Genomic DNA, 22578 nt, shown 5'->3' on the forward strand with positions numbered 1-22578 from the left:
AAACCAGGCCATACCAACATATACTTAAATGGTGAATCGCAAACGAATCCCGTGATAGTATGTTATTTATATGCAACAGGTTTGCATTTGTTTTAAGAGCGCACAAAGTATTTGTAGCTTCGTGATGTGAAGCACGCCTAAACAAAAAGCAACCCGTCCTTCGCCAGCGTCGTCTTAAATCAAAATAAGAGTAGTACATGCATCAGTGTTAGTGCCCAATGTTGGGAGAGTTCGAGAAAAAATAGCAATTTATCTAGACCACACAGACAAGTAAGCCTGTGCTAATGATCTGTTATATACAATATATCCCTGTAGGTTCTTGGTGTCTACAAACTAAACTGAATTCAGAGAGCAGTCTACCATATCTGTCTTAAAAACTAAGAGACACATATCGGTTTGATTTTAGAGGAAATGAGGACAGGATTTCGTCTGACAAACTTATTTCCTTATTTCATTCCTGGGTGAACATTTCTATAATATGGTCTATATTTAGCGCTACCATGTATTTTCCTACATAACTATATGGTATTTTAAATCATAAAATTATTATTATAAAACTTGAAAACCCAAAATTACAAAAATTCTCAGTTATTATTGGTTGTCTTCTAACATTCACGAAACATACACTTTGTCAGAATAAGGACTATTGTCTAACGAGACTACTGGCTGATAGGTAGACAAAAAAATACTATCTATCTATCAGAGCATGTATGTGATGTTGACGGTGGTTGGTTAACTGTGAGCCGGGTCAGGGTTGTAGTTAGCGACGGCCCCGATAAAGGAGTTCATTACTATCATAAAGAAGCATTTCGACGTTATCTTCTATATGAATAGTCTATATGGATACGGATTATATGACCAAACATAAGTGAAGAACATAAAATGTCATCTTATTATGCAGGGACTGTTAACTCCACATGCAGAACATCGAAGGCCTATCAAAGATAAACGACCACAGATAGAAGTTATATTAGGAGGGAAGATCATTGTGAAGGAAATGATTCTCAGATCCCTGAAATTTCTAATTCAAGGGGGACTCGATGCGAGTTTCCTCCCCTTTGTAACATCGTTGCGCCACCTGCGGAACTACTGGCCTAGAGGCTCAGAGTACAGGCAAAGTGGGGCGGCGGTAACAGGTGAGCTTTGCTGAGCGGTAAGTGCGCCTCAAGCTATTTTAGCGTTTATGAAATTCAGGTGCTACAGACGTATATTTTACATATACAGTAATCCCCCCCCCCCCCCTATAACACAGTAGATTGGATCCGTATTATAGGATATTATAGGATATAATTTTTTCAAATAATAACCTTCATTTTTGCATTTTGCAAGCAAGTTAAATACTTCCTTATCAAATTTACTTCATAGTAAGGTCAGTTGGGTTATCCTTTACATTTAACAAGTGAGAAAAATATAGCATTAAGTGTGAAAAATGATGATCATCAATCAATTAGTATTTAACAGTGACTGAAAATATTTTAATCACTTTCTGTAAGTTTGATAACTAAAAGTAGACCTGAAACTTTAAATTTACAGACATCAATCCATTTATAGTAATGATATATTTTACAAACTTTAATGAAAATCTATGTTATTTACAAGTATATGATTAAAATAAACATTTTTTTTTAAATTCTCTCTTTAGGGTCATTGATATAAAAATTTAGTACCTAAGTACATTAACATTTGCACCACAAACAAAATCAAAGATGCAGTACTTACAAATTTTTATAATACAGAAAATCCCAAAGAATAATTTATAAGAAAAAATTAAAGAACCTAATTATGAGAAATGTTTTCAAGAAATTTAGAAAATTGTATACTTATAAAATCTCTAAATTTAATACTAAATTTGTAATCTTTTATAAAATCTCTAAATTTCATATCACATTAATTTAAAAAACAATTACAAAAAAAATTCTAGGTCCATTTGAAACAATACACACTTCCTCATAAAACCTTTTTTTATATAAGACCTTATATACCTTATATAAGACCCAGCCTATAAGACAGCCCCATAAACATGTGGCATAGTCCTCAGAAAATACCTAGCAAGCTCTGATGGTACCAGGCCTCTTGACGCTAAAATAACTTTGCTCTAGTAAGATAGTCTGAATATTGAGAGGAATTTGAATAATCTAAGAAATTTTTAATGTTATATAATATTAATAATAATAAGATTATTATTTGTAGATACACATTCACTGCTTAATATAAAGATAGTAAATCAAATTATGTGAATTATTTGATGGTAAAAAATTACAGAAGTATTTTAACTGGGTAGGTATTGGTTTCATTTTCGCTGATATTGAAACAATTAGAAAATGGAGCGAGTATTACCTATAATCATAAGTTACCATGTGGGATATTTTTTGTAAAAATCATTAAAAACGTACAGTATTTTTTTTGTCTTATTTACTATTTCAATAATGCTATTTTTGTATTTTGACAAACATTGCAAGTACAGCGTACAATATTTAATTTATTATTTTTTTGAAATGGTTTGATTACTTATGCATAGTAATAGAAATATAATCCATTACATGCCTACTGTAAACCGTGAAAGAAATATGTTAAAAAGGCTAGAAAATGTTTACCATCATTTTCTTGAATTTTGTCAGTTGTAGCGGCGCTTCCTGTTTGTGTCATGCCCTTAGACAATTCGTCCATCTTGCTATACACTGGTTTGTTACATCAATCACATACACACAACACCATAACAAAATTTCAAACACAATCACAATCTAGCACAACGCACTTTACGTAGAACATTTTTTTCGTAAATTTATTATTAGTTTATTTTTTAACGATCACATATTTTATGAAATAACAGCATTGCAAGCAAACATAATAACCATAGATTATACACTTATAATAACTGTCAAGAACAGTCATAGATTTTTTTTGGTACAAATTTTATTAGGAAAGACAAGGGGATCTAAACCCATACAGTCTTGTAAAAAAGCTTGTCAAAAAGCCAAAGCCAGGTCTTATATGATTTATATGATATCCTGACAGTCATAGATTATAGCACACTATACCAGAGATTACACAAATGTTGCAAGCATGGAGATAGTATATGTTAACTCCGGCTCTGTAAATTAGGCTCCCTTTTTTTTTGAATTTCGAATTTTTTTTATTTTCTATTATTTGTTCGTCGTTTGTTCGTTAATGTTCGAATGTAAAAATTGTTTGTGCGTCTTTTATTTATTTATAATTAATTAAACAAATGGTCACCGTTAAGTGGGCCCCACTTAACGGTGACCACTCTTACTAAATATCCTTATTTTTATCGCTCAGATTAATTCACTTTGATCAATTATCGTTTGTTCGCTGACTATTGGTGATTGATTGAGACCCGGGCGTTCTTGCACTTTTTTGTATCCCAATTGCTCACTAATAATTTTCCTTCATTTTTCAGGATTATATTTCTCCCTTCACTGTGTATCACCTTTCCTTTCATTTTTGTTGCCCACAACAATCGTCTCGAAGTAAAAAAAAATGAACGTTAAGCGTTCAGTAACAACAGTTCAACAAAAACTTAAAAAAAATAGTTCAATAATATAACTAAACTTCAACAAAAAACAGTTTAAAAATTTAAAATTCAACAGATAGCGGGCGGGGCGCCGCATCGCAGCGAGGTGCAAACTTAGCTTGGTCGGGTTGTATTTCTTTTGCCATCAAGACGCCTTTATTACAACTAATCTGTACCAGCAAAATTAAATCGTTTTAATGACTTTTTGGCGGGAATGCGAGGAGTGAAGTTGTGTGAGTTGTTTTATTTTGTCTATTTAGTGTTTCTTCAGGCTTAAATGCTTAATGATGGTGGTTTATTAACTTTTTAATATCTGTGAAAGTGCACAAATGTGGGAAAATGAAACAAAGCCGCTGGACGTAGCTTCTCGGGATTCTCCAAAAAGTCCACTGAAAAAATATCTGTAATTGACCACCATTTTACTGAGATTATATTTCATCCTATGTCATCTCATCTCGGTTCACTTAATTTCTTCACAGTTTATTAATGTCTCAAAGTAATCATTCTTATTTCATTTCATTTCACTCCATATTATCAATTTCCATAAAAATAAGACATGACTTAAAGGTCTTAGTTACCAGATCATAAAATCCCTAAAAAAAACGTTTAATGCATTTTTGATTTTATGTCAAGAGGAATGCAAATGTAAATTAAACTGAATTTACTGGTTAATCTATATTTATCTATGATAGTTGATAAAATTATTATCTCCAGACGGCATATTTGCTTGTTGATAAAACAAATCTTCGCTATGGGCTAAGACAATAACAATAGGTAGTGAATAAACTGTTAAAAAAACTGTGATTATAGTTAGTTTTGAAAGAAAATAGCAGAATGGAACATTTTGGTCTCTCTCATATACTATACGAGCCAGACAAATACAATCCCGATACTTTAGATCTACTTGCTGATGAAGAAGCAAGAGAGTATTGGTTGTGTACTTGTGAAAAATTAGTTGAAAAATATGTTAAATTTGCACTTGTCAATAATAATGATCCTACAGTAGAAATAAGAGCTTTGAAATTTAAAACATGTTACGTTGAAGCATTAAAAGAACTTAGAATAAACCCTCTGTAAGTACTTTGCCTTTACTGAGTACATTAATTAATTGGCAAACACTCACATAATACTGTTACAGATATTAAGTGATTTTGTTTTGCACAGCTCTGCCAAGTTCTAATTTTAATTTAACACTGCAGGCCTATATAATTTTTCTAATGTACCACTAATTTTTTGAATAATTTGTAATTTTAGAGCTCATGGCCAATTGACCATACGTCTACTCCTTGACATCAACGAAACATGCCTTCGTTCTCAGGGATTCTTTGATCTGTGGAAACAACAAAAGAAATTTGAAAATGAAGGAGCATTGGCAAGTCTCAGTTCCAGATTAGCAGAAATTGATGCCATAACTAATGATAGACAACGTTGGACTGAATTATGTAGAGGTGTTTTAGCTGGTAATTGAAATATATTAATTTTTGGGAAATGTATTTTCTGCAGCTTCCACAAGTCGTATAAATAATTAAAACTGCTTTTACTGACTATCATAATAATAATAATAATCAGTCAATGGTCTATGATTACAAAAACTAAGAGATTAAACCAAAGTAATAAAGTGGCATTAATAATTTAAAAGAAACAGTTGTTATAATTAAAAGAAAATAAGGCAGATAATACATTAGTTGCGAATAGAATAATTTTAACATTAAAGTTTATTCTAAATTGAAGAATAAATATTCTTCAAAAGGATCCTAATAGTATTATCTTACCAGGCTGTCTATGGAAATTGGCAATGCCAGTGGCATAGTTGTGCCATTGAGCACCATGAAAAATTCATGACTGACCTGATGGTGCAGTAGTTAGTGCCTCTGACTGTTGCGCCACATTTTGTGGGTTCAATTCCCGCATCAGGTAAACATTGTGTGATGAACAGGTTTGCTTGCTCTTTCTCTGGGTGGTACCAATATCACAGGGAATCGTAAATCAGGGCCAGATTCACAATAATAATAATGATTATTATTTGTATAACCTGGTTTGAAGGAAAATTGCTATAATTCTTCAGAAACACCATGGCTATTGATCAGTTTCTACTGATGTACAAACAGTTGTATTCCTATACAACCTTATTGCACCAGTAGTACCACTGTTTTTATAGTTTTATATTGGAACACAAGATCACAGTTTACTTGACATCAAATGCTTCAAGATATGAGTTTACAGTATTACTTACAGTATTAGTAACAGTATTACATCCATCCATCTGTCCCTAGCAGCTGTGTCATCATCTATTTCTACATTAATGGCTAAATCTCAATGATGAAGTTTATATCTTCAGTTCTGGTGCAAGATAACTTGCAAGGCAGGGCATGTGGTTTCAGTATATTTTTTGCATAGACATGTGTTTTGTCAGATTACAATTAAATTGAAATTGGGATCTCATAACTCATCTCAGATATTAGTTAAGCAATCAGGTTTGCGATAATTATGAAATCCAGTAACTACTTAATTCAATAAAAGCTGTGAGCATATTTGCTCATTTAAAGCAAAAATAATAATCCAAATATTATTTACTATTATATTCATTAATTTAACAGGCAATATGTTTGATTGGGGAGCCCAGGCTGTTACAAGTATCTTAGACTGTGGCCTTTATGAAGCCCTTGAAAAAATCCAGAAAAGACCTTGGCTGTTTGATGGTTTAGAAAAATGGTTGGATAAATTGGAGGTATATTGATTTATACCATATTTTACATCATATTTTAATTATTTAGTTACAAAAAATGTTGAATACTTATAATTTAATAAAATTGATCTTTACAGAAAACTGTTCATCACTGTGCAGCCATATTTGTTGATAATAGTGGGGTTGATATAGTTCTTGGTATTTTGCCATTTGTACGTGGCTTGTTACTAAGAGGGACATCTGTTATACTTTGTGCCAATGAATGGCCTGCACTCAATGACGTCACCAATATTGAACTAGAAGAAATACTACAGCATGCTTCACTTATATGTCCAGTATTAGCAGCTGCATTGTCTACTGGAGATTTAGTAGTAAAGTCTAGTGGTCAAAGGGGACCATGTCTCGATTTTAGAACTATAAGTATAGGTAAGTGTTATATCTTATCATGTGTTTATTATTCATGAAATATTTTATCTAATAAGCACATTATCTACAGGTCTTTGTACTGAAATGAAAGTGCGTGGAGTTGACTTAATTATACTTGAAGGAATGGGAAGAGCCCTTCATACAAATTTCAATGCTTGTCTAGCTGTAGATTCATTGAAGTTAGCAGTAGTGAAGAATGCGTGGTTAGCACAGAGACTTGGAGGACCACTGTTTTCTGTAATATTTATTTATGAAGACACCCCTATTAGAACATAATAAAACTGTAAATATTAAAATATTGTGAAAATCATGATTATGCCAGTATTCAGTGTAATTAATTCATGAACTTTCTACAATGTTTCTGCATTCATATCTTGAATGTTTGTGGCACTGTTCATATATTAATGATTTCTGAATATATGGAGCGTTTTATTGAATTAAGTGTTTAATTTTTTATTACAAATAAAACCATCTTTCATTGTTTCCTAGACTTTATTCAAACTAAGGAAATGAATTAACAGAATACAAAAACCTCATAGTTAAAGGGTGGCACTGTAAGTTCTTAATTCATTCATTGTCTATACAGTCCAACAAGAAACTCTAATTATAGCTTATACACATAAATTCACTGTAAAGTACATTGATAACATATGTAACTTCATAAAAAAGTAACAAAACTTTCAGTAAAAGTAATCAAGAACTCTACACTTCCACCTGCACTACTAGGGATGTGACACTTACAAGGGTAAATGATCTCTAGAAGATTTACAGAAGTCACGTCACACGCTTAACATATTCTGTATAAGTAATTTTATGTTACAATATTATCAGGGTATTTCTTGATTTAAGATCTGTTTAACCAAGCAATAACCTTGAACAACATATACGCTATGCCTATAGCATAAGCAATTTTTTCCTTCTGTTGCCTTTGAAGTTGTTCAGCTTCTATAGACATAACACGTCGATTTAACTTCACAATTTGGCGTCGTAAATGCACTAACTCTTCAGCGGTCGAAAGTCCTTCACCATTACCTATAGGTGGTGTAGGATCTCTGAAACCGTTAATTCTGATTTTAATAGAAAAAAAAAACTAATTAAAAATACTTTTACGATTACTCTTGCGTTCATTATTTTCGACTTTTCGAAAACTTTATTACTGTTTTTTTCTATACAACGAACAAATGAGTTAAAAGCCCAAGTGTTACTGTAGCCGACAGGGCTCTTAACCATTTTATAGTACCTAATCGTAGCCTAAAGGACAATGCTCTTTCTTTTTTTTTTATTGCCCTTGTAGGCTGACGAGCATACGGCTCACCTGATGGTGAGTGGTTACCGTCGCCCAGACTTCAACAATACCAGGGGCAGAGCCAAGCCGGTGCCTACTAAATATATCACAAATCACGATAGTACATATCACATATCATACATAGCACATATCAAGCAATGTAATTTTGTCTGTGTTCAAATCCCACAGGTAGATGCCAGTTTTTCTAAGGAAATATGTACATAAAGTTCATGAACAACTTTTACAATGCCGGTGTAACATCATGAAATAAAAATTAACCTAAAAAATTTGTAAATTTACGTAATAGCCGGTGGGATGTGCGTCTTGTAAGCCTGCAAGGATGTGCACCATTATCATGCCTATGTCTGGCTAAATCATATTTTCCGGTTTGACAGAAGTTTTGACAGAATTTTAGATTAATTTAGGGAATATGAAAATAACATTGCTTTGAAAGTAACACACCCAAATGAACTTGATTTTTGTATTCTCACAGTATTTTTTATACAAGGTTTACTTTTGCAGGTAGACCTAATAATATGTATTGTAACTTACCGGAGTACAAGGCGTGATTCAGTCATTATAGACTCATTGAAGTGATCTGGACGGGGTGTCGTTGTTCTTGCCCCATCACCTTGGGAGCGATAAGTTTTAATATTCCGTGGTGGTGAATTATTAGGCATGCCATGTGGAAAATCATCAGCTGAAGGGAAGTAATGTTGATCGAGGGTAATGATACGTGGCGGCGTGCTCACACGGACCATACCCGGATCTGTTGGCAGCACAGCGTTATCCAGTTGAATTTCTCTGGGTGGTGCTTTAGTACCTAAATCAAAAGTTTACATTGGTATGTTTTTGAAAATATGCAATGAACATAGTGTATTACATTTTGATAGAATTAACCAACATGATTTCTAAACTTAGATTAAGTTGGCGACACATTCAGGCGTTCTGCTTTTATTGCAGTTATCCTGTTGTCAAAGGGAACCGAACAGGAAAGAGTGAATAATTTCAGGGGGGTGAAAGTATTAGCTCTTTCCTGTTTGGTTCCTGTTGTGGGTTGCAGCCCATCCTTTTATAACAAAGCCACTAGCTTGCTTCTACGTGCTTCACCCTTACAGAATGCTTGAATCCTGGTATCATACCATTCCCCAAATGCGGCATGGTATGATACCAGGAGACGTCGGACTCCAAACATCTCAAATTAAAAGCCTCCTCAATAACGTCTGATTGTATTTTGAAGTAGACTAACAAACCACACTTCAGGGTCTGTATCGCTTTTTGTATATGGTCAACAGGTTTGTAAATTACAGCTGATGATACTCAAGAATAAGTATACCTTGAGGATAAGCTGCCGAAGCTTGTCAGTGACCGTCAATAAGATTGTGTCATGGTCACACAGCTGTCAATCTTCAGCATATCTAACTTGTACCCTTTAGTGCACAGTCTAATGATTCATACAGATAGATATATACACTCCTTCACACCCCAAAGTTCGCTTTCACAATTCTGCATTCTCCTATGGGTTCAGCTTCTATCTAATGCAGATTGAAGAAGTTCCCAAGGACCTTACAAAACTCCTAGACTGTCACAGCCCAGCCAAAAGATATGCCAGCCACTTAGTTCACCCCCACAATTTACTGTGGAGATCGAACTTTCTACTATTAACTGGATCTCGTATAAGACATTTCCAATAAAGTTCATAAAATTATTAAGGAAAATGGATCACTAGCTTTTTGTATGAATGAAGCACCACAATAACTGACAGCTACTGCTCCAATAATAATTAGTGTCTCCAAATTATAACTTATAAAACTACAAATAACTAGAATAGATGAACGTTGCTCAAAAAACTTTATAGATTACCATATGAAAGTTGTTTTTAAAGGTAATAATATAAATAGTGCTCTCTATCTACCGGTCCGTGAATAACCTACCAGTCCAAAAGTAGCTGGAATAGCCCTTTAGGCTTCGAGCAATTAGGTGGGGGAAAAAATACCCCCTTTGCAGCCTCAGTACCAATTTCCCAATATATTTTGTATTTATTTAACTTTCATAAAAAAAGGTAAACTAGCAAAAAACCTTTTAAACTCAATTAAGAGACACTTTCTCTGAAGCAGAGCCTCAATCAATTTAAAATTACCCATCAAAAATATCAGTTTGTATTTAATGAAATTACTAGTTTACTTAAAACTTATTAAGTAAACACTTAATTAACTTCTGCTACACCAATTATTATCCTCTGAAATATACATATCCAGTTGTGATAGGCTATTTGGTTTCAGCATTTCACTTAATATGCATCTTTAATTTTTGTAATTAAAGGTCCATATTAACATCAACAGTTCGATGTTTTTAATTGAACTTTTTTTCTTATGATATTTTTTCCAAATTTTAAACTCCAAATGGCTCTTCTGTAAAGTTGTAAAAATGTCAATAAACGAAATAGCTTTTTACCCCTCGACATAATGTTTTTTTTTTAGTCTAGGTTGTAAGCCGCATATTTTATTTTTAAGCTATATAATACAGTAAATTGTACACTTACCAACATGTTGGTCTTGTCCAATAACTAAGATCCTTTCTGGTACCTTCATGTCAAATTTCTCATTAGCATAATCCCAACCTGAAACCATTCCATTGGGAGCTGTTTCATCATCAATTATATCACCTGTTGCCTGAAAATTAAAATAAATCTTATCATGACATTATTGAGGGTAGTAAGAATAGTACTGATTCAATATAAATTGGCATTTCATTATAGTTTCTGTATACAGAGTGTTTTTGCATAAAAAAACAATGTTTGGTGTTAAGGGTTTTTTACCTTTATTCTTTGAGGCACAGTCATATTGTGACTGATAAGGCGAGTATATGCCTCTTCGGGTGGATACTGCATACTGTTAATATTTATCTGAAAATAAATGTTGCATTACAATTAAAAGTCCACCACTGAAGTAATTAATTCGATTAATTGAAAGAAAATCTAATTTACAAAGAAATTAATGAAATATTTTTGGAATGCTAGATTACCGCTCATATACATACAGATGTGAAATTAGTTTCTTTAATTTATTTCATTTGGTTGGATTTACCAGAATACCGTTAGGAGGCAAATCCTAGTTTATTTTTCTCAAATCGTAATACTTTTAACTTAGATGTAAGTCCATTTTCCTTTGCAGTTTTTTTTTTTTTTTTTTTTTTTTTTTTTTTTTTTTTTTTTTTTTTTTTTTTTTCTTTTTTAGCTTGCACTGTTTGTGCATTTAGCCACATACAAGGGTAAAGGTAGGGAAACAGGAGAAAAAGGAAAAAACGGATAATTAAAAAGAATGGATCAGGTAGGTATTTATATACATAATTACAATTTGATATTATGTTTCAGGATAAAATTTGAAATACATAAATAAATATCATAGTTCATAGTACACAGCAAAGTATTAATAGAAGTCGGGAGTGGAATACCAAGGGATGTTAATAAATCAATAAATGAGGAACAGTCATTTAAGGAGCACGCGAAAAAAATATGATTTAAATTGCCAACATCAGCGCCGCAATCACACATATTGTTATTGACTATACCCAATCTAGTCAAATGAGATGGAGTGCAAGCATGACCCAGTCTCATCCGGATTATGATAGTAGTCGTGATCTTATTAAATCTAAAATTGTAAAACCAAGGCTTGGTAGGAATGACAGATTGTATTTGGGCATAATTCTTTCCTTTATATTGACTAGAAATAGCCCATGTTTGTCCCCAAGATTCGCGCAGGTCTGAATTCGGAAGACACAAAAGATCATTTATGAAGATTTTGTATGGATAAATATCTCCACAATCCACAGCATCATTGGCAAGTTTATCAGCAAATTCATTGCCAGAAATACCCACGTGACTAGGAATCCAGGCAAAAATTACATCGAAACCTTTTAAATTACATTCCCACAGTAATTTTCTACAATCTACAATAACAGGGTAATTGGCGCAAGATTTGAAAGGAAATTTCTGAAGTGCCTGAAGCGCACTTTTGGAATCAGAAAAAATAACAGATTTATGTAATTTCATCAAATTAACATATTCTATAGCTTTAAATAATCCGTAGCATTCCCCAGTAAAAACAGAGCTTTCTGGTGGAAGTTTAATTTTTTGGACAATTTTTGATTGTTGATGATAAACTCCAACACCAACGAGACCAGAGGAAGAATTTTTAGATGCATCGCTATAAATGTAATGTCGATCTGACCACTCTCTATCTAAGATGATATTAAAATCGATATTGGCAGAAAAAATAGATCGAGATATATCTAAGGTAAAATGAATTTTAGGAACAAGAGTTAATGCTTCATATTCAGCAGAAAAAATAGAGAGACGATGAGACATGTGAGTGGGGGCAAGCAAAGAGGAAAATTTACGAAAACTCACGACTAAACAAGGTAGAGACTTGTGCCTCCAGTAGGGGGAAGATGAAACTAAATGTGATAAAGTAGATAATTTGGTATGAAGGGGATGCTTGGTAAATTGTAGAGCACGGAACAGAAACTTGTCACAAAGATATTGACGACGGAGTCGCAGAGGAGGGTCAACACACTCAACTTGTAAAGCATTGATAGGACTAGATTTCATTGCACCGGTTATTAAACGGAGAGCTTTTGATTGTATGCCATCAAGCTTATTTAGTCCGACTGCATTACATGGTTCAAGAAAGTAAGTACCATAATCTAAAATACTTCGTATGAGAGCGTTGTATAGGAGCTTTAGATTATATGGATGTCCACCCCACCAGACTCCAGTTAAACATCTCATAATATTCAAAACTCGTTCGCATCTAGCTATAACGTAATAACAATGTGATAAACCTGATAATTTGGCGTCTAGAATAACTCCTAAAAATTTTATTTCATTTTCAGATGGAATAAGTTCATTATCAAAATATACGGAAACAGGAGGAGGAAGCCGCATTCTAGAAAATAACACAATGCAACTTTTTGAAACAGAAAGATTAAGAGCGTTGGAGACAAGCCAAAATTTAAGTTTGGACAGTGCTCGACTTAAAAAGTCACTTAATTCTAAAACAGATCGCCCTGAAACGTATAAAACTAGATCATCTGCATATTGTAATATAGACACGTTATTAGAATCACCATTAGGTATTTGAATTGCTTTATCTAGGTCATGTGTGTAAATGTTATACAAAGTAGGGCTAATAACACATCCCTGGGGTAAGCCCTTCCATAAAGTTCTAGATTTATGGTTTGAATCGCCCGTATCCATAGTTATTACTCTACCAGACAAGTAATTAATAATAAAATTAGTAATCAAAAAGGGAACATTGAGCTTAAGGAGTTTTAGCTTTAATATGTGAAGATCGACGTTATCGTAAGCAGCATGTATATCTAAAAATGCTGCAAGTGTTGATTCATTATTACTAAAGGATAATCTAATATCAGTTGTAAATATTCCAAGACTATCCATAGTGCTCCGACCTTTCCTAAAGCCGTATTGGTTCGGAGCAAGAATATCATTAGATTCAAGAAACCATTCTAACCGATTTTTTATTAGATGTTCTGTTAATTTTGCGAGAACAGATGCGAGGGCTATTGGTCTATACGAGTTCGCATCAGAAGGAGGCTTATTCGGTTTTAAAATAGAGATTACTTCTTGTAATTTCCACGAAGTGGGGATATTGCCAGAAATCATAATGGAATTTATCAAACTTAAAAAGTAAAGAAGGCTAGAATCACTTAAGTGAGAGAAAAACGAATAGGGTATACCATCAGTGCCAGGGGCAGAATCTTTAACGTATGCTAAAACTCCTTTCAGCTCTGAAAGGCTAAAAGGAGAATCAAGACTAGTTAAGCTGTTGGTATTAATTACTGGGGAAAGAGTATGAGAGATAAAGAAATTCGGTACTAGCGGAGGGGCAATATTATCTAAGAAGTTGTCTGCTATATCATTAGGAAGAAAAGTTGCACCAGGTTCCTTAAAAGCTGATCGAAACCGGCGAATATTTTGCCAAACTACAGAGGGTGATACGTCAGGAGATAGAGACGCACAAAAGGTCTTCCACCCTTCCCATTTCTTTACTTTAAGAAGCTTTTTTGTTTCAGTCATTACACGAGATAATAAATCAAAGTTTTCAGAAGTAGAATTTTCTTTATATTTTTTTTCTGTTAGCTTTCTTTTTTTAATAGCTAATGAACACTCATTATCCCACCAAGGCGGAGATGGTATCATTTTATTATGATTGTGTTTTTTTACTGGGAACACCTTTTCTGCGGCTTGTATCAAAGACAAAGCAAATGCTTCTGCGCAAACTTCATGGTTGTTTTTCGTGATTATCGGGAGGTTAGGAATAACCTTTTCAACTTCTTCTTTAAACGAAAACCAATTAGCATTTTCAAGTTTAAATTTCATTCTCGGGGAGCGACATTTAGTACGGGACGATGTTGCTATAGGAAAATTTATCACTATTGGAAAATGATCGCTACCATAACTAGAAGATAAAATATTCCAGGAAACGATAGAAGCTAGATTAGGAGTACAGATTGAAAGATCAGGGGCACTGATTTCTTCATGGGGTTGTGTGCGACGAGTTGCCTTACCAGTATTTAAAATACACCATTTATACTTATCGACCATATCCAACAGTCGAGAGCCATAATGATTACTAATGGAGCTGCCCCATGCTACATGTTGAGCATTGAAATCTCCCATGATTAAGATCGGATTGGGAAATATAGAAAAAATTGATTCTATTTCATTATACACACTAGAAGTGGGGTGTGGAATATATAGGGAAACGTAACATATGTTGTTAATGGTAATGGCAATAATAGAAAAATCAGAACTATGATTTGGAATAGTAAACTGAGAAAAACTAATATTATTTTTAATGAGAAGTGCTACACCTCCATATCCATCTGACCTATCTTCACGAATACAAGAGTATTTGGGAATTCTAAAATTAAAACCTGGACGTAGCCAAGTTTCTTGTAAAGAAATTAAAAAAGGTTGATATTTATTTGCTAAATAGATAATGTCACATTTCTTAGAGCTAATGCTGCGACAGTTCCACTGAATTATTTGTGACTGATCCATTATTGTTGTTAGTTACAGATTTATCTGTAAGAAGAGTGGCAGTGTTGGACGGTAAAGAATGTTCAGAAATTACTTGTGAAGATTGAAGAAGAAAATTCATAAGAGTGAGAATTAAATCACGAGTTGACAAGTTTTGAAGTGAGTGGTGATCATATCCTGTTCCAACTGTTGGTAGTGGAATATCATATTCATTGGTTAATTTTGCATGAGCTATTTTGTCAAAACCTTTACTAAGCTGCACTGGTGTTTTAGGTTTGAGAAAAACTGTTTTTTTGTAAGATTTATTGACATTTTCAGACTTTGGATTTGAAACTTTAATATGTGATATAGGAGGAGATATTGGAGTGGACAGAACATCTGAATATGATCTACTAACAGGAGGATGTAATTTCAGGGCTTCTGCATATGATAGACAACTTTTGGCCATAGATTCTTTGATGGATTTTTGTCTAAAAAATTCAGGGCATTTGCGGCTAGTGGCGAAATGTGATCCAGAACAAAGGCAACATATGACATTTTCCTCTTCAATATTACAACTGTCCCCTGAGTGGCCATTACCACATTTAAAACAACGGGGAGAAGACCTACATTGTGTTTTAATGTGACCATATCGACAGCATTGAAAACACTGAATAGTTGGGTATATGTACAGATCAACAGGTAAAGAATTATAACATAAATATACACGTTTTGGTAAGACTTGGCCATCGAAGGTGAGCACTACTGTTTCAATTGGAATAAAATTAGTGTTACCATTATTAATTTGTTTTTTATTTAATCTTCTTACTTTAAGAATAGGTCCACATCCAAATGGAACATTTATATTTTTTAAAATCTCTTCTTCTGTCCAGTCCGTTGGAATTCCTCTTACTACACCCATACGTGTTACATTATTAGTCGGAATGAAAGTTTTAAAATTATTCTTAATTACTGCAGGATGATGTAGGAAGGCATTAGCATCTTCAAAATGGCTAAACGCAAGTAAAATTCTGTTTCGACCAATGCGCTTCAGGCTACCATTTACAATATTTTTAAATGAATTTTTTTTTAAAAACTGCCCAAATGAAATTGGGTGGATAGAGGAGTTATCATTTGGATTTTGTTGTATTTTTTGAACATGGACTATAAAAGGCGAGGCATCTGACGACTGGTAAAGAATTCTACCTATAGACTGCTGTGTCCGCTTTTTGTTGTCAGTAGAAGATTGAGACGCTGAATTTGCATTAATTATCGATTGAGAATTTGACTGCATTGGGGTATCAATGGTTGCAGGAGGGGCTAAATCACATCTACAGTCTGATTCACAACTATCAATAGCAGATTTAAGATGTTTTCTTTTTTTCTTGTTGCAATGCTTGCAGATCTTACTAGCATGTGATCTTTTTCTTTTGGAGTTAGTTCTAGTTTGGTTAGAGCAATCGGAATCTAGTACAGATCCCTCAGTATCTATTCCAGAATTAAAATCAATAGTAATTTCATTCGACACCTGGGGGCCGTAGCCCCCAGGGTCGTCCGGATCAAACATTAATACAATCTAAGAAATTATAAGAATAACTTACCAAATCAAACGAAGAAAATAATAAAACGTGGATTAAATAGATACAAATATACTAAAATATTAATACTATATTACCCAACTGATCCAATTAACATCAAAAATTAATTTTAATTATAGATAAACGACCAGCACATTCGAAGTTTCCCGCGCTTTTTTTCCTGTCCCTTTGCAGTTTGCAACTTTGGAACCGTGGTTGACAGTTGACAGCTTTTTTTGTAAAATAGTAAGGGCAAAGGAAATGTAACTCACATACCAATAATGCTGGTATCCAAAGATTGGAGTCAGGTACTTGTATTCTAATAAAATACGTTCTTGACACGTAATCACGACTGACTTTTACGATGAAGAAATAATATCACGTAGCTTTACGTTATTAAAAATCACAACTGTATGTATTTTTGCTAATAACTGCCCAAACGTTTCCGAAAGAACTCCAGTACATCAAGATGGTTGAGTTTAGTGATCTGTGCTTCGGCTGCTACTGAGGTTGAAATTTTGGAAAGTAAAAAAAGCGCGTTTTTTTAATTGAGTATGACCATTTATTATTGTTAATCAAATACAGTATGATATAATGTATCATTAATGATAATATTAGAATGCTGCTGGTTTTTTGGTTACGATTACGATAACGGAAACTGTTATCGTGATCGCTAGATGGTGTACTTAGTAAATTAGGTAGGATGCGTTCGGAAATATTATTAATTAGTACAGTTGAAATAGTCATCGATATAATGGCGTAGTGTATGCCTTGTAAATACCTTCTGATGAGATTACTGATTTGTGAAAAAGGTGCCCAACAAAAATGTTTTGAGAATAAATATGTGAGAGAAATTGTCGGTCCTTCGGGGTCCCCTGAGAATGGGGGCCTGGGCACGGGCCCCGTGTGCCCTTACAGTAAAGATGGTATTGGTCCGGTGCATTCGTATCTAGCGATGCACCGGTGTTTAATCCCGTCGGCGGGTACCAATTTTTCTAATGAAATACGTATTTAACAAATGTTCACGATTGACTTCCACGGTGAAGGAATAACATAGTGTAATAAAAATAAAAAACTCGCAAAATTATAAATTGCGTAATTATTGGTGGTAGGACCTCTTGTGAGTCGGCACGGGTAGGTACCCTGCCTATTTCTGCCGTGAAGCAGTAATGCGTTTCGGTTTGAAGGGTGGGGCAGCCGTTGTAACTATACCGAGACCTTAGAACTCTTATCACAAGGTGGGTGGCGGCATTTTCGTTGAAGATATCTATGGGTTGCGGTAACCACATAACACCAAGTGAGCTAGTCCACCCCCAAAAAAAACAAATTTTAGTTCCATCAAGATGAGTTTAAGGAATAGATTGGCTGACTCCTATGTACATATCTGAGGCATAAGGCTGTCGTTACGAGGAGCCACAGTAGTATATATTGCTGCTATAAAATAGCGTTCTGAAGTTATTTACATACATTAGCTATTATAATGGATGGCAACTACTACGTGTAAGGGAAATAACTCCTAAATGTAGCATTCCGATGTTGGCGACCGTGACCGACGCGGACTGCGACAGGGAACCGCGACCGGGTCGCGCGACTTACTTTTTTTTTATGATTGAAGGATTACTGGTGGCCCGTAGGCCTTTCCAGTTTCACCAGGACAGGTGGGCGACCCAGGACAGGTGGGTGATCGCGACTTACTGCTTAGTATGAATTTATATGAAACCCTAAACAACGCAAGCGTCCCTATCACGCGACCCGTGGACGCGGCTAGCAAGCGACGTGGTTTTTTTTTTTTTCCTACCTATGCTGATAGCCTTGAGAGGCTATTTCAGCGTACCCTAGCTTGTGTAGGTGAGCTCGCGGGGCTCAAACCGGAGAATTGCTAACACCGCCCTAGCAAGAGCAGTGCTTCGCAGAATCTACCACCGGATCGGAAGCGCGACCCGCTGAGAAGATCCAGCAAGAAACTCAGTGGGCTGTGTCTGTGGGTTAATTCGCTCGTCGAGCCCTTCGTCGCAAGCGACGGGTTCGGCGAGGACGGTGACCGGTGCTTGTATTGCCTAAAAGCACCGTTAATGGATCAGGAGGATCCGTGATGACGTGCTTTGGGCGACGGTTTACCAAACGGTCTACAGGATCGGGTATGTAGTTTCCGGCGGCCACGACAAGAGGGTTCTCATGTCGTGCCGCCTTCTCAAAGTGGCGCAGCGATGCCGACTGTAGATACTTACTGACGGGGGTGACGTGGTCGCGCGACGCTAGTGCTACTGGAGCAGTGCCGCGCCGCAGCGCGACCCGGCCACGTTGCACGTCTAAATGGTGTCATTTTCCACCCATGCTGACAAATTATTAATAGATGTTGTGTCTAAAAACCCACCTAAATACGATTCGACACTCCAGTCATATCGAGATAATGTTATTCGAGACAATATTTGGGAAAAAAGTTGGCAAAATTCTTGTTTCTGAAAGCAAGGCAAACAAAATTCTTCTTCTTCTAATAAAATCTGTATAGCTCTTTATCTAGTTGCGGATAAATTGACTGAGCACTAGAATACAACTGTATACAATAAAAACTGCGGGCAGACTGGCCGTCGGTAGCAGTCGCTGACATCGGAATGTCTCTGGTACTCAGGCGATCAGGGTCGCGGTTGCTAGTCGCGGTCACCTGTCGCCAACATCGGAATGCTACCTTTAAGTGTGTCTTTAGAGATCTAGAACTTGGCCGGGTACTTTCTCTACGCTCAACATAAATAATCTTTGGCCACCAACACTAATCTATTTAGTCTGACTTTTTGGCAGGAACGCGAGGAGTGAAGTTGTGTGATTTTGTTTTATTTTGTTTATTTAGTGTTTCTTCAGGTTTAAATGTGTAATAACGGTGGTTTATTAACCGTTTAATATCTGTGAAAGTGCACAAATCTGGGAAAATGAAACAAAGTTGCTGAACGTAACTTCTCGGGATCTTCCAAAAAGTCCATTGAAAAAGTCTCAGTAAATGACTGATTCATCCGACCGATTTCGGCCATGGCGACCACTTTGACTCCTATCCGTCGATTTGGCGCTCGTGCGCTCGAAGATGGCTTATATAGCCTATCTTTGCGGCAAAACTCCTTGCGCATTGAGGGCACGTAAGCACGCCGTTCTCATAATTATAGGTTATGGCAGCAGGTGGGCGGGCCTTCAACTGGTCGCGTTTGTAATCAAGGTCAGCTTTACGCTGATCCTCGAACTCGCGTACTTTGCTGTTCACCATCCTGCGCCATTCTGGCCGCTGCGCTGCCAAGCGCTCCCATTGAGAGGGCTCTATATCACATCTCTTCATGTGTCGTTTCACGACATCCTTGTACCGCAGGAGTTGTCCGCCATGCTTTCGCTTGCCATCCTGCAATTCAGAGAAGAAGATGCGCTTCGCCACTCTTTCCTCCGTCATGCGTGATACATGACCGCACCATCGAAGCTGCCGGCGCATTAAATAGGTCTCAATGCCACCAACATTGGCACGTCGCAAGACTTCGGTATTTCGCACTCTATCAGACCATCTGATTTTCATGATGGCACGAAGGCATTTAAGGTGGAAGCGATCCAGAGTGCGAATGTGGCGGCGGTACACACACCACGACTCGGAGGAGTATAGGAGGCTTGGCAGCACAATTGCCATGTAAACTGAGATTTTAGTGGCCAACTTAAGGTCGTGTGAGCAGAAGACCTTGGAATATAGCTTTCCAAATGCTGCCGCAGCGGCACCGACCCTGCTATTGATCTCATCATCAAGGTCACACTTGGATGTTAAAGTGTTCCCCAGATAGCGAAATTTATCCACCTGCTTCAACACATCCTCACCAAGCTTTATGGTTAGTGTCTCGTGACCGTGACTGTCCAGGGACATCACCTCCGTCTTATTGACACTAATCTTCAGGCCGAATTTACGGCAGGCTTGGTGAAAAACGGACATCAGCTGTTGCAGGCCGTCTGGGGATTCTGCTAAGAAGCACAAGTCATCAGCATAAATGATCTCAGTGATCAATGCATACGACACTTTGGTGCGAGCCTTAAGTCTAGCCAAATTGAAAAGGCTGCCGTCCGTACGGAAGCGGATGCGGACTCCTTGGGAAACAGTTTGTAGAACCTCTCTAACTACGACCGCAAAGTACAAGGCGAACAGAGTAGGCGCTAAGACGCATCCTTGCTTCACCCCACAGGTAACGGGGAAGAAGCCCGTCTGTTCACCATCTACAGTGACGCAGCATTGCATGTCGTCATGCAGGAGTCTAAGAAGCGCCACAAACTTTTCTGTGCATCCGAGCTTCCGTAACACCAACCATAAGGCTTCGCGAGGCACGCTGTCAAAAGCCTTCTCCAGGTCAACAAAACAGAGGTACAGCTGACGACCCTGTTCTCTGCTCTTTTCTTGTAGTTGACGCACAGAGAAGATCGCTTCGCATGTGCCTCGATCCGGTCGAAAGCCAAACTGAGTTTCGGGCAGGATCTTTTCAGATAAGTCCTTTAGGCGGTTTAAGAGTACCCTAGCAAAGACCTTTCCGGGGGCCGATAGGAGCGAAATACCGCGGTAGGAGTCGCAGTCAGATCGGTCGCCCCTGTTCTTATAGAGAGCAGTTATGCGCGATACTTTAAAGCTATCCGGAACGCGCTCTTCCTCCCACATACGAACAAACAGTTCCCAAACCAACGTGTGCAAATCCTCTCCACCGTACTTGATCAGCTCTCCTGGTATAAGGTCAGCGCCAGCCGCCCTTTTATTTTTTTTGCTGTCTGATGGCAGTAACAACCTCGTCACGCAATAGGGGCTCGTCCAGCTCAAGGGCAAGAGGGAGTTGAGGCATTAAAGCGATGCTTTGCAGATCTGCTGATCGATCCACATTCAGCAGGGCATTGAAGTGCTCTGCCCAGCGCCTTAGTACATCCTCCTTGCTTGTTAAGGGGTGCCTACTATCTAGAGCCCTTAAAGGAACCTTTGCATGGTTGGATGTACCCATCAGCTTGCGCACCTCGCTATAGAACTCACCGAGCTGGTTTGTGTCAGTGAGCCATTGCATATGAATAGCTTTGTCCTGCCACCACTTGTCTTTTATTTGTCGAGACAGCTTGCGCAGTTCAAGATCACTAGCTTTGACCGCCGCAACGCTTCCTTTACGCCTTCTGTGCTGTCGCAAGAGATCACGGTGTTTGTCGAGTGCCTCCCGCAAAACTTCATCATTTCCATCAAACCAGTCTTCATTACGACGGCATTTCCTACCCAGTGCAATTGAAGCGGTATCCATGATATGAGATGATAAAGCTCCCCAGTCAGCATCAACATCACCTGTCTCATTAACTGGCAACAGCTTCTTAGACAAAACTTCAGCATAGTTCTTCCTCACCTCAGGATCTCTTAGCTTCTCTATGTCCAAAGACGCAAGCTTTTTCATAGGAGATCTACGCGGGCGGCGGAGGCGGAGTCGTAGCTTAGTGACAATAAGTCGGTGGTCAGACCAGCAGTGCGCACCACGCATAACACGGGTGATCTGCACTTGGCTGAAATCTCTTTGCCTTACGATAGCATAGTCGATCAAATGCCAGTGCTTGGATCTTGGGTGCATCCATGTTGTCTTGTACTTAGCGGCAAGTCTAAACATAGTGTTCGTAATTGCTAGACCGTATTGAGCACAAAGACTGAGCAGCAACTGACCATTGCTGTTCATGTTGCCGACTCCGTGTCTACCCAGAACTCCAGGCCAAGCCTCATAGTCCCGACCAACCCTGGCATTGAAGTCGCCCAGCAATAGTACCTGCTCTCTGGCGTTTATACTGTCATGATAGATGTTTTTATAATATTTCTTTTGCAACGTCGACCACGATTTGACTGATGCAGTGGCAGCCGCGGTTACTACCACTTATCAAATGGGACGAGCAATTTTTAGGGCACCTTTTCTAGCCCCCTCCCCGGCTGAGCGGGGAAAGCAGTGCCTCCCTAAACAGGGCTGCTTTGTCATCTCGGGTGCTGCCGAACCCACGCCGTCGCCCCAAACTCGCAGC

The 22578-nt window shown here is 37.0% G+C and overlaps 5 protein-coding genes across 11 annotated transcripts in view; 2 read left to right on the top strand and 3 right to left on the bottom strand.

Moving 5' to 3' along the window:
* LOC101738201 (protein ECT2) overlaps positions 1 to 2892 on the bottom strand; it is a 42146-nt gene extending 39254 nt beyond the window's left edge. For 3 of the 5 annotated variants that reach the window (XM_038016168.2, XM_038016166.2, XM_038016164.2), the window contains exon 1: positions 2595 to 2870. Coding sequence is in view for 4 of the 5 variants with exons in the window: in XM_038016166.2 (XP_037872094.1) it covers positions 2595 to 2667 (73 nt within the window). In the remaining variant the exon portion in view is untranslated. Of the gene's footprint in view, positions 1 to 2594 lie in introns of all 5 variants that reach the window. The other 2 variants (XM_038016163.2, XM_038016169.2) reach the window with 2 other exon arrangements.
* Positions 1 to 22578, top strand: part of LOC101743353 (TAR DNA-binding protein 43) — a 490523-nt gene that overhangs the window by 263827 nt on the left and 204118 nt on the right. The gene's annotated exons all lie outside the window — the stretch shown is intronic.
* On the top strand, positions 4146 to 7081 carry LOC101743905 (4'-phosphopantetheine phosphatase). Its single transcript, XM_004933719.5, has 5 exons — positions 4146 to 4605; positions 4787 to 4992; positions 6130 to 6260; positions 6356 to 6644; positions 6715 to 7081. Exons 1-5 carry the CDS (start codon positions 4367 to 4369, stop codon positions 6918 to 6920), a joined length of 1071 nt encoding a protein of 356 aa, XP_004933776.2. The 5' UTR covers positions 4146 to 4366; the 3' UTR covers positions 6921 to 7081.
* LOC692994 (N-acetyl-glucosamine-6-phosphate isomerase) lies at positions 7118 to 11102 on the bottom strand. Of its 3 annotated transcripts, none has more exons than XM_021353001.3 (5): positions 11016 to 11099; positions 10748 to 10834; positions 10472 to 10601; positions 8482 to 8752; positions 7118 to 7696 (listed from the first exon to the last, which is right to left on the bottom strand). In XM_021353001.3, the coding sequence occupies exons 2-5, from the start codon at positions 10817 to 10819 to the stop codon at positions 7489 to 7491; spliced, it is 681 nt and encodes a 226-aa protein (XP_021208676.2). In that variant the 5' UTR covers positions 10820 to 10834; positions 11016 to 11099; the 3' UTR covers positions 7118 to 7488.
* Positions 21300 to 22244, bottom strand: LOC119629552 (uncharacterized). The gene has a single exon (XM_038015681.1). The coding sequence runs from the start codon at positions 22242 to 22244 to the stop codon at positions 21300 to 21302; it is 945 nt and encodes a 314-aa protein (XP_037871609.1).

The sequence above is a fragment of the Bombyx mori genome, chromosome 15, assembly GCF_030269925.1.
Source record: "Bombyx mori chromosome 15, ASM3026992v2".
In the NCBI taxonomy this organism is placed as follows: Eukaryota; Metazoa; Arthropoda; class Insecta; order Lepidoptera; family Bombycidae; genus Bombyx; species Bombyx mori.

Coding starts and splice junctions, on each gene's coding strand:
- LOC101743905 (XM_004933719.5), top strand. CDS start 4,367: ATGGAACATTTTGGTCTCTCTCATATACTATACGAGCCAGACAAATAC. Junction 4,606..4,786: donor GAACTTAGAATAAACCCTCT/GTAAGTACTTTG, acceptor TTGTAATTTTAG/AGCTCATGGCCAATTGACCA. Junction 6,261..6,355: donor AATGGTTGGATAAATTGGAG/GTATATTGATTT, acceptor TGATCTTTACAG/AAAACTGTTCATCACTGTGC.
- LOC692994 (XM_021353001.3), bottom strand. CDS start 10,819: ATGCAGTATCCACCCGAAGAGGCATATACTCGCCTTATCAGTCACAAT. Junction 10,602..10,747: donor CTGTGCCTCAAAGAATAAAG/GTAAAAAACCCT, acceptor TTTAATTTTCAG/GCAACAGGTGATATAATTGA. Junction 7,697..8,481: donor GAATCACGCCTTGTACTCCG/GTAAGTTACAAT, acceptor TAACGGTTTCAG/AGATCCTACACCACCTATAG.
- LOC119629552 (XM_038015681.1), bottom strand. CDS start 22,244: ATGAACAGCAATGGTCAGTTGCTGCTCAGTCTTTGTGCTCAATACGGT.